The sequence below is a fragment of the Podarcis cretensis genome, assembly GCF_951804945.1.
Source record: "Podarcis cretensis genome assembly, chromosome: 16".
NCBI classification, from domain to species: domain Eukaryota; kingdom Metazoa; phylum Chordata; class Lepidosauria; order Squamata; family Lacertidae; genus Podarcis; species Podarcis cretensis.
Genome location: NC_137186.1, coordinates 20,208,642 through 20,220,368, shown reverse-complemented (window position 1 = coordinate 20,220,368; position 11,727 = coordinate 20,208,642). Strand labels below are relative to the sequence as shown.

General features: G+C 50.9%; 1 protein-coding gene across 1 annotated transcript; it reads left to right on the top strand.

Moving 5' to 3' along the window:
* The first annotated feature begins 560 nt into the window (after positions 1-560).
* FAM89B (family with sequence similarity 89 member B) lies at positions 561-10,856 on the top strand. Its single transcript, XM_079957286.1, has 2 exons — positions 561-1,679; positions 8,452-10,856. The coding sequence occupies exons 1-2, from the start codon at positions 1,422-1,424 to the stop codon at positions 8,734-8,736; spliced, it is 543 nt and encodes a 180-aa protein (XP_079813412.1). The 5' UTR covers positions 561-1,421; the 3' UTR covers positions 8,737-10,856.
* The last annotated feature ends 871 nt before the right edge of the window (positions 10,857-11,727 follow it).

The window sequence follows — 11,727 nt, the reverse complement described above, 5'->3', positions numbered from 1 at the left end:
GTGATATACCTGCAGGATGGCGTTTGAAGATCAGAGCTCTGGCGCCACACAGAGGCAGAGAGAACTATGCGTTTAGTGATGCGGGAAGCAGCCTGAGGGTTTAGGGTACTCTGTGCATCCTCAGTGACTTCTTAGGAATATAAGAAGCTGCTTATACCAGGTCAGACTTCCCTATATAGCTTGTCTTCTAAAGGTTGTATAATTACTTATCTCCTTGGTTCCGGAGTCGCATAACTCCATACCCTCCCATGAAAATAGGGACGTCTTAAGGAAAAGCAGGACATTCCGGGATCCAATCAGAAACTGGGACAATTCCTGTAAATCTGGGATTTGGAGGGTCTGAAATAGCATAGGAACCAACTCCTAGGGGCAGAGGTCCCTTCGCCCCACTTCCCAGAAAGTATTTCAAATGGTGTGCGTGTGCCGCGTCTTGTGATCGATTATGCGGGGCGGGGCTTACCTCCCCCCCACCCCCATATTTTATTCAAGCTGGCACCCTAGGTATATAATCTAAAGAAACCACGGTCTCCGCTGACCTTCATTCCCAGGAAACGGAGCCCTGCGTCAGCGCAGGCACCCCTGCAGTCCCTTGGCGCGCTCAACAAGCCCCTTTTCCAAGCTGGAGACGCGGCACCTGCGCTCTCCCCGTCAGTGGGAAGGGCGTCGACTTCTGCACGTGCTCCACGTCCGAGAGCTCCTTCCCGGCCCTGGAAACGGGCTCAAGCGGCGAAGGAGGCCCGGCGTCCTTTTGCCTCCCGCTGCGGCGGCCGCCCCTTTAAGCGGCGTCCTTGTGCGCGCCGCGCCGCCACGGCAAGCAAGCGGGGAGGCAGGCAGGGGCGCTGCGGGTGTGGCCGCCGCCGCCGGCGTGAACAAAGGCGGAGACGGTCGCCGGGCGGAGCTGCTCTCTTCGCGGCCGGGGCACTTCTCCTGCGCCAAGCGGGTCGGCCGGGAGGGCACAGCTGTCTGGTGTCCGGAGCAGCCGAGGCAGGGCCGCGCGATGCGGGGAGCCGGCTGGGTCGCCTCCGAGCCGGCCTCGGTAAGCTAGCCGGCCGGAGAGAGAGAGAGGACGACAGCGCGGGCCTGTTTCCCAGCCTGCATAGGTCCCTAAGCCAGCAGTCTCGAGGGGGCCTCTGAGCATAGCCAGAGTGCCTTTTTCGCTGCAGCCAAATCGGCGTGGAGACCGGTAGGCCCTGACCCCCGAACCTCTCCTTTTGGAAGCGTCGCCCCCACCCGCCATCTCTGTTCACCTCCGTATATGGCTGGGGGCTGGCTAGCTCTGCCGTCCGGTCGGCGCTCCCTCTCGGCCTCCGGCCTCTTCTCTCCATCCTCGGGCGCGGGTGGGGGCTGATTTCGACTCCCCCCCCCCCGCTTTCTCTCTCTCCTCTCCTCCCCCACCCCCGAACATATTCCTCTCCTTCGCCATGACTTGCCTGCAGTCCTCCCAGGACAGCCTGGCGGGGAACGTGTGCGCCATCGAGGGTCTCCCCCCGCTGCCCAAGGGGCTCAGCGGGATCCTCAACTCCAGCGGAGGCTCGTGGCGCGAGATCGAGAAAGTTTACAGCAAGAAGACGCGCATCCAGGACGACCTGAGCAAGTCCCAGGCCGCCTCGGAGAAGCTGCTGCTCCGGAGCAAGCCCGCCAACCTCGACTCGGCCCTGGCGGTGCTGCGCAAGGAGATGGTAAGTCGGGACCCTCAGGCAGACCTGCTATGGGGCAGAGGGAGCAGGCCGATTTGGGATGCCATGAAAGAGGAGGAAGTTGTTAAGTTAGCTGATGTATTATTACTCTTGTGTATGTGCCCGCAGGGCAGGGAGACGCACCTGTGGGATTTTCGAGCTCAGGTGCCAACATAACTGGGCCAGCCTTGGATGCTGTGTCCCTTGTCATTGGAGGGGGTAATTTACTATTCTGCCTTGGACAACAAATTGTCTTGGGCCATTCAAGTTTTGGGTTCCACCAGAATGTGCATTTCTCAGGTCCTTTCAAGCCACCCGCATAGTGGTATTGGGGTACGAAATTCTGCAGGTTTTTAGTCCTCAATTGACTGCAAGGATATGACTGTGTCTGCAGGAATCCAGAAAGGCACTGAATAAGGTTTCTAGCTGGTCGCAAGAGGCAGGGCACAGCTTAATTTTGTTCCCCAGCAGAACCTGAATAAATAACACAGGGCAATGATGAGTGCACAGTTACGCATATTCTTTTTCACAAAAGTGTCTCAAAGCGATGTACCAAAATAAACACGTAAGATCAAGAGTAAAGCAAAGCTAAAATGCAAGAGTCCACTCCACAAAAATGATGAGTAAAAAAACCCCACACAGGTCCCAAACATACTTCCAAAAGTAAGGGCCAAAAGCCTGGGTGAAATAAGGATGGTATTACCTGATGCCTAAAAATGCACAGTGATGGTGCCTGGCATGCCTCACTAGGGAGAGCATTCCACAAATGGGGAGCCACCACTGAGAAGGCCTATTTTTGTAATGCTGTGCCTTGGAGGGGAGCGCATAGATGATGAATGCAGGGCCTAGGATGGTTCATGTGCGGAGAGGCAGCCCTTGGGGCACTGGGGTTCTGAACTTTATAGGTCATACCAGTACTCAGGATTGAGCTGAGAAGCTAGTTGCCAGTCAATGCAGTTGTATCAAGAAATCCGTCTGTCCACAATCTGGTTGCTGAATGCTGAACCAGCTACCATTTTGGAACTCTCTTCGAAGGCATTCCCATGTAGGCGTAATGTGATCTAACCTAGAGGTTTACCAGACAACAGAAGTTAGGCTATCCCTGTCCAAGTAGAGAGAAAAATATAAGCTGGGCCATTGGCTGAAGCTGCCGAAAGACATCAGCTCAAGTGACGCTGGTGGACCCAGAAGTACCCCCATTCAACACCCCTGTTCCTTTAGAGGTGTGTGACCCCATCAGGCCAAACCTCACCCATCCGGTCTAGGAAACCATCAGCTAACAGCCCCTCTGGATTAAGTTTTAGTTTATTGGCTTTCATTCAGTCCGTTACAGAGGTCAGGCATCTGTCTAGCTAGCACATCTGCTGCCATGCCTCCACGTCTAAAGGAGAAATGGAGCTGTATTTCATCAGCATATTGCCGACAACGCACTCCAAAACGCTGGCCGTTTCATGTAGATGTTAAGCGGCGTGGGGGATAAGATCAAGCCCTGCAGCACTCCCCACTGTATGGGGCTGACTGAAACTCTCCAAGCCTAAACCCCGATTGAAATGGCTCTAGAAAATTGGTTACATGCAATAATCTTGCCCAAGAAGGGGGCATTGGGGACCAGCTAATAATTATTGAGGGTGGGAGTCAGCTCATTGGAGGCCCTCCCCAAGGACTTCTGTTGCACAGTGGGGCTTCCCCCACAGCCCCCGGAATTGGCTCAGGGAGGTGGGGGGGGGGGTTGAGAGAATCCCTGCAACACCACAAGGTGGGAGAGAATTGTTTGGTCTGGCAAGCCAAAAAATGCTTGTTCTAACAGAACAGTCACCTTAGCCTGACATGGAGTTCCTTGCTTAGGTTTTCCAAACCCAGGGAGGGTTTCTGAAGGGGGTGGTCTTCGCCATCACCTCCTTTAGACAAGTGGGGGACTACCCCCTCTCTCAAGGAAAGGCACTGATCGTCTGGCTGAGCCACCTTCCTTGCTAGGTAGCTCAACCCTAAGGTACATTATTGTAAAGCTGCGTTACCACTTTCTGGACTTGAGGAAGCCAGATTCGTCTTTTCTTAGTGCTCTGTGGTGTGCGCACAGCCCTGATCCGGTGTGCACGTGCTTTAAATTTCAATTTCCATCCCATCTCTCCTCTAAATACACGTGGGACTCAGCTACATTGGCAAAGAAAAGGCGTTTTATATGTGTTGCTAAGGCATTCTAACACTGTGACACCAGATGGCGCTGTGGAGTTCCGTTTTTTGCCAACCCGATTTCTCATACAAAGTTTGCAACATGGTTTAACTGAAACACTTCTTTGATGTGTCTAGATCCAGCCATGGTTTCTGCTCCCTTTTATTCTCACAACAACCCTGTAGGGTAGGGTAGGTTGAGAGAGAGTGGCTGGCCCAAGGTCACCCAGTCAGCTTGACATGCGCAGGCACAGATTTGGGGTGCTCTGCTTCTCATTTTCCTGCATCAGCCTTCTGGAGGTTGCACAAGGCCTCCCTCCAATCCTGCGATTCTATGATTTTAACTTTACTTTCCCCTGTTCCTACTCTCTAACTACGACACCACCCTTACTTTTTTATTGATAACCATTTGGACTTTATTGCAGAGACCTAAGGATTTTCTGTATGCCAGTGGTCTGTTTGTCTTTAAAAACCTTTTTGCATGCCACATTGGATTTTCCTCCTGGAGAAAAGCATAATCATTCCTCCCCACCCCGAATTATCAGTTTAGCCAGATGGTAAATATGCTAAAATGCTTTAGGATCAACCTGCATACATTGAGTGGACTCAGTAAAACAGCACCATGCATAGTACATAAAAGGGTAAAGGGACCCCTGACCATTAGGTCCAGTTATGACCGACTCTGGGGTTGCAGCGCTCATCTTGCTTTATTGGCTGAGGGAGCCAGCATACAGCTTCCGGGTCATGTGGCCAGCATGACTAAGCCGCTTCTGGCGAACCAGAGCAGCGCACAGAAACGCTGTTTACCTTCCCGCCAGAGCGGTACCTATTTATCTACTTGCATTTTGATGTGCTTTTGAACTGCTAGGTTGGCAGGAGCAGGGACCGAGTGACGGGAGCTCACCCCATCGTGGGGATTCGAACCGCCGACCTACTGATCAGCAAGTCCTAGGCTCTGTGGTTTAACCCACAGCGCCACCCGTGTCCCGCATAGTACATAATCACCTGTAAAATACAACTAGGATCAGAGTATTTTGCCTCCTTGAAACAGTCACCCTGGATTTATGCATCTTTAGATGGTTTGTTATCTGCTGTCAGATCAGGACAAACTTGCTACTTACAAGACATCTTTGTTTGCAGTCAGTGCCCAGGAAATTAGAAGTAGTTACGTGCACTCAATCAAATGTCAGGCTGTGAAGATCATTTGGTATAAGCCAAAGTTTACGTTAATGCAATGCTCAGTGGTGTCCAATGGCATTCCATGTTAATGAATTCTAAATAGGCTAGAGTAAAACATAAGGTTTTTTTCCTACAGCTGTTATTAGTGTTTTGCCTTGAGACCCATTTTGTAATGACTGACAGTTTTAAAAGTAAGTGAATCAAAACTGAAAGGGTGGTAATTCAAGAGAGAGTATGGTACAGTGGCTAGAGCGGGTGTGAGGACCCTGTGGTCTACAACTCCCATCGTTCCTGACCATTGGTCATGCTAGCTGAAGGGGCTCCTGGGCATTTGAAAGCATCAGGTACAGTGGTGCCCCGAAAGACGAATGCCTCGCAAGACGGAAAACTCGCTAGACGAAAGAGTTTTCCGTTTTGGAGGTGCTTCGCAAAACGAATTTCCTATGGGCTTGCTTCGCAAGACGAAAATGTCTTACGAGTTCCTGCGGGTTTTTTCCCCTCCCCCCCTTTTTCTAAGCCGCTAAAAGCCGCTAAACCGCTAATAGCGCTAATCCGCTAAGCCGTCAATGGGCTTGCTTCGCAAGATGAAAAAACCACTACACGAAGAGACTCGCGGAACGGATTCTTTTCGTCTTGCGAGGCACCACTGTACTCCCATCTCTGCCTAGAGCTTCCATCTATGAAGTCTGGAAAAGTGGGATTTGTGCAGGATAAGGCGATGTCCTCTGCAGTGTTAGAAACTCAGATATATAAGCTAATTGCTAAATGACACCTAGGTTACGGTTGCCACAACAGAATGTCTAGGTGCCTTTTCCCCCAATGATATATTATTATTATTATTATTATTATTATTATTATTATTATTATTACAGTGGTACCTCTCGTTGCAAATGGGATCTGTTCCGGAGCCCCGTTTGCAACCTGAAAGGAATGCACCTGCATCTGCATGTCTGAGCATGTGCGGGTCACGATTCACCGCTTCTGCGCATGCACGTGACATCATTTTGCGCGTCTGTGCATGCGCAAGTGGCGAAACCCGGATGTAACCCTTTCCGGTACTTCCGGGTCGCCGTGGGACACAACCTGAAAAAACGTATCATAAAGCAAAAGTAACAAGAGGTATAACTGTATTATTATTATTATTATCATCATCATCATCATCATTATCATCATCATCATTTCTATACTGCTTTATGTTTTAAAGAAGAAATCTCAAAGCGGTTTACAACACATTAAAACATGAACTAAAACTATCCAGAATAAAATAGATCCAAGCTTCAAGGAAAAGATTTCAGATTCTTCTCTTAAGTGACATTTTGCTTTACCCAGTCGCCAACCTGGCATCCACAAATCACCACATGGTCACAATTGGACCGTCGCAAAACACGCCTGGCGCCTGGCTAATTTCTAACACTGGTCTGCTGCTGGAGGCAGTATGCCTCTGGCTACCAGTTTGGCAGGAATTGCAAGTGGGGAAGGGTGCTTTTGCCCTCGGGTCCTGCTGGCAGACTTCCCACTGGGGCATCTGGGTGGCCACTGTGATGAAAGGAGGCTGGGCCAGACATGCTGGTGGTCTGAGACATCAGGGCTCTTTTTATGTTGTACGGTTGGGTGCAACTTCAGCTTTTCCTGTGTGTGAAGAGAATGAGACTAAATAGTTCCCCCCCCCCCAAGGTGGCTGTGAAAACAAACCCAACAAAGACGGCAAATCACCCTTGGAACTGCAGTCCACTTAATAGCACAGGCAACTCCCCACGGATGTGCAATTGTGCATGTGGGCCATAGCTGTCAACTTTTCCCTTTTCTTGCGAGGAATCCTATTCAGAATAAGGGAATTTCCCTTTAAAAAAGGGAAACATTGACAGCTATGATGTGGGCATTGCGCCAAATCCAGAAGTTAATATAAAAACTGCAAAAATGTCCCTAGAAGAGCCCGAAAGGGCAAAAAAGGCATGAAAACAGCACCTAGCAATCCCACATGCCTTTGCAAGTGCAATCCCAGGAGCCTTTGCACCAACCCATGAGGCCTGCAGAGAGCTGGAGTTTGAGCAAAGAAGTTTGGAGGGAGCCTGGGTTTTTTTTAAAGGGTTTTTAAAGGTTTTGCAGAGGTTGAGAGGTTATTCACAGGCTTTTCCAGTGGTGTTTCAAATATGCATGGCTTCACTTAAACGCAGCCCCCACATAAATTGGGTTGGTTGCCTGTAACCGCTAAATGTAACGAATGGGAGTTAAGGAGAAGTGCGACTTGGCATGGCTTCAAAGCATGTGCTGTGCATTCCTTCTCCAGCAGGGAGCAGCAGAAACACACAGCAGACTTTTCAAAATGCACCAACAGGGAAACCCATACAGTACTAGAAACCCATTTTCAGTTTGCAGCAATTGTCTTCTGGTACCTTTTTTTTTTTACACCTCCCTGCAAATACAGTCTGGCAAGTGTCTGTTAAGCTGGGCAAACTATCAATATGCATTAGAGATTCAGGAACAAAGTATTTACCATCTCAAAGGAATGACCAGGCTATCCAGAAAAGGCAATCAGATAAGGCATTATAAGGTATCCTGGCAACAGGAGAGAAGCAACACACTCGAATTTCTGCTGGGGACCACCTCTTTCTGTGATGTATGTATGATCTTTTGGGGGGTGGTCTTGAGCTACAGGAGAGGCAATTTCAAAAGTCTATGTAAGGGCTTGCACACCAATGTTCTGGGTTCCTCTCCTCCATCCCTGAGTGGGGGACTTTGTTTAATAAAGATCATGCTTACTAGCTGCTTTGCTTCTCAATATTCTCTGGTTGGCCTCTGTTAGTTTCTCCTACTGATAAAGAACCTACCTAAGGACTCTATATGGCCACTTAGTTGGCCCCTGGGAGAACAGGACTAGATGGAGTTTTGGCCTGATCCAGCAGAGGTAGGCATAGCCAGCTTGTGGGACCCACCTTGCCAGAGGCAGTGAGACATGGGCACAGCCTCTTTCTATGGTGTGGAATAAGTAAAGTAAAGGTAAAGGGACCCCTGACCATTAGGTCCAGTCGTGACCGACTCTGGGGTTGCGGTGCTCATCTCGCTTTATTGGCCGAGGGAGCCGGCGTTTGTCCACAGACAGCTTCCGGGTCATGTGGCCAGCATGACTAAGCTGCTTCTGGCGAACCAGAGCAGCGCACGGAAACGCCATTTACCTTCCCACCGGAGTGGTACCTATTTATCTACTTGCATTTTGATGTGCTTTTGAACTGCTAGGTTGGCAGGAGCAGGGACTGAGCAACAGGGATTTGAACCGTCCACCTTCTGATCGGCAAGTCCTAGGCTCTGTTGTTTAACCCACAGCGCCACCCGCGTCCCATGGAATAAGTAGCAAGCGCTGAACGGCTGGGACTACGGAGAAGTGTTGCTGATTCTCCAGCTGAGCCTCTCTGCTCTTTCTTTGTTTCAGGTGGGGCTCCGGCAACTGGACATGTCTCTGCTCTGCCAGCTCTGGTCCCTGTACGAGTCCATTCAGGAATACAAGGGCCTCTTTCAGGACATGTCTTCCTCGCTGCACTCGGAAGGCAGCCTGGCTGCTGAAAACGGCTTCTCGGATGAGGACGAGGACTTCGAGGTGGATCAGATGAGCCCTGACGGGCACAAGGAGAACCCTCTGGGCCAGCGGCTCCGCCTGCTCCAGCCTCAGAACTCCCGGGATCAGTGGCTCCAGGACTCCTTCCACATCACCATCTGAAGCCTCTGTCTCTGCTCCACACTTGCCTTTCCCCCTCTTGTGTGTCAGCTGGCGAACCTGACTCCTGCATCTTTCTCAAAAGACGTTCAGGGGGGCGATGGAGGGGGTCTGTCGCTGGCGGGAGCGAGAGGAGGGCCGTTTGCTTCGGGCAGTTTACATCTGGCTCTATCATAATCAAACGGCCCCTGAGGATCACTACCACGTTACGCTTCACAATTAACCTGTGGGGGGTTTTAGCATTCAATCACCGCCAAGATGTCACAGAGCAATCTTTCCAGAGAGAGAAAAAGAGGTTTGTGTGTGTGGCCAGTTCAGGAACAGAGTGCAATTCCTTTTAGTCCTCTGGGCAGTGACGGACATTGGGCTTTCAAATTTCGGCGGCGCCTCGTGCAACACCGAAATCTGCCTCTTGCCTTCCGTTCTAAGTCCTTGTTGCAGCATCCCCTCAGCTTGGCACCCATTGTGGGTGAACTGGTCGTGGTCCCCTAAATGCGCCTCTGCTCCAGGGCATAGAACCACAGAATTGTAGAGTTAAGAGGGAACCCTGAGGGTCATCCAGTCCAACCCCCTGCAATACAGAAATCTCAGCTAAAGCATCCATGACCCTCCAACCTCTGCTTAAAAACCTCCAAGGAAGGAGAGTCCACCACCTCCTGAGGGAATCCGTTCCGGTGCCAAACAGCTCTTAACTGTCAAGAAGTTCTTCCTGGCATTTAGTCAGAATCTCCTTTCTCGTAACTTGAAGCCATTGGTTCAGGTCCTATCCTCCGGAGCAGGAGAAAACAGTGGGCTGGAGTGCCTGCCTCCAGTCCAAAGGCCATCCTCTTCTCACTCAGAAAAAGGGGCTTATGGGACAGAGGAGCCGCTGCAGTCATTCAGATGTAAGCATCTGGCTTCCTATTGTGGCCAACCAGGTTCCTGGAGAAGGGATGGGAGAGCCCTCCAGCCACTGTCATCCTTGGCCACTAGCCCTGTGGCCTCTGGGAGCAGCGTGGGGGGGGGGGATTTCTCCAAGTTTCCCCACCCCAGCCAAGAAGAAACCTCCCAGCGTTGCTGCCCAGCAGTGCTTGATCTGACCCTGCAGCTGTGCCAGAAGGGGAGTCTCCTCGAGAGGAGACAAGGAAGCCCCTTCCATTTCAAAGAAAAGCTGCAGCTCTGTTCCATGTACATGGTGCTTGAGGCATAACTGAGGCCATGCCTGTGGCTACCTCAGTGTTTGTTTCTGGGGAATGCGTCACACCTCAACTAGGCACTGTTATTTTCCAGCTGCAAGAGACTTCTTGGGCTGGGGTAGCAGGATTTCCCTCGGCCACCTCCCTCGCTTAGTCCCCACGGCTGCCCCTCCAAACCTGCTCTCTTTCTCTCTTTGGGAGATGAAGACCCACATCCCTTGAATGCAGGAGGTCCCAGGATCAGTCCCTAGCAGCGCATCCCCAGGTAGGCAACAGGCCCTTCCTGAGACCACGGAGAACAGCTGCCAGTCAGTGTAGACAGTACTGAGCTAGAGAGGGACCAAGGGTCTGACTCTGAATATAAGGCAGCTTCCTGTGTCTCTCTAGAACAGGGCTTCCCAAACCTGGGTCTGCAGCTGTTTTCAGACTACAGCTTCCACCATCCCTAGCTAGCAGGACCAGTGGTCAGGGATGGTGGGAATTGTAGTCCAAAAACAGCTGCAGACCCGGGTTTGGGAAACGCTGCTCTAGAGGCTGAGCTCTGTCCCAGCCTCCACCCCATCCCCAGTCCTTTGGAAGCATCCCAAAATGGCGTAGCTGGATAGGAACTTGCTGTGCACGAAGAAGCTTACTTGCTAGATTTTTCTAGGCAGAGTTGCGTTTGCTGGATTAATTATTAGTGCCTCGGCCGCGTTACCTAAAAAGCGGCCTTTTTAAAATATTTAATTATATATGATTGTTCTGGGTTTTTGGTTTTAATTTTAAGGCCTTGAAATACAAGGGTTGGGGCAGACCTCTGCTTCTCTCCCATCCCGCACTATATAACTGGGTACAAACTTTGGACGGCTAAGTTAATATATTGTTTTGTTTATTTTTAATGGGGCATTTTTGCAACTGAGCCCATTGCAACCGTGGCGTGAATCCAGGGAATAAAATGGCCTCGCAGAACCAGGTCTTGTCTGCGTTTCATTCCAAGCTGGGGCGGGAGCGAGAATCCTGGTTTTGAACAACCTCTAAAGAGATCTCTTGTGTTTGATGATGGGCCAGGCCTGCTGCTTGTTGTGGAATCCACTGGAGCCACTAAGAATAAAATGTGGACACAGGTGGACACACACAGGCCCAGCTCCAGCTTACCACAGCTCCTCTGCTTTTCTTTTACCTCTTGATCTGGATGGTCTTGCTGCAGTGGGGAGCAGCAGGCCCTAGGCCATACCTATGTCCCCAAACCACACCCCTCACTTTCAGGGGTTTTTTTTCCTGGTTTGGGGATGAGTCCTTCAACTCGGATTCTGCTTCTTCCTTGCCTTGATGGAGGAGAGAGGGCATGTGAGAGTACTAGTCCAGGGTTTGGGGACTACATTTCCCACCATCCCTGACCACTGGTTTCCCCAGCCACTGGGCGGCTCCCAACAAAATAATAATACAAGAAAGAAACATTAAAAACTTCCCTAAACAGGGCTGCCTTCAGATGTCTACTAAAAGTCAGATAGTTGTTTATTTCCTTGACATCTGATGAGAGGGCATTCCACAAGGTGGGTGCCACTATCGATAAGGCCCCTTGCTAGCAAGGGATGATGGGAGTTGTAGTCCAAAAACAGCTGGGGACCCAAGTTTGGGAAACCCTGATAGTCTACTATGCAAAGGTACACATTTGCATCCACTGCTCTGCCCACGTCTGCCTCGGACCCTGGCACGTGGCCCCTGGAAGGGAATGTGGCCCTTAGGCTGAGAAAAGGTTCCTCTAGCACTGGCGTGGAGGCAGAGCCTAGCAGGCAGGCTAGCAAAGGTGTCGGTATCACACTGAGATGGGCTTCACCCC

Excerpts from the sequence above, each read along its gene's own strand:
- FAM89B (XM_079957286.1), top strand. The coding sequence starts at position 1,422 with ATGACTTGCCTGCAGTCCTCCCAGGACAGCCTGGCGGGGAACGTGTGC. Across the intron at positions 1,680-8,451 it reads CGGTGCTGCGCAAGGAGATG|GTGGGGCTCCGGCAACTGGA; the intron begins GTAAGTCGGGAC and ends TCTTTGTTTCAG.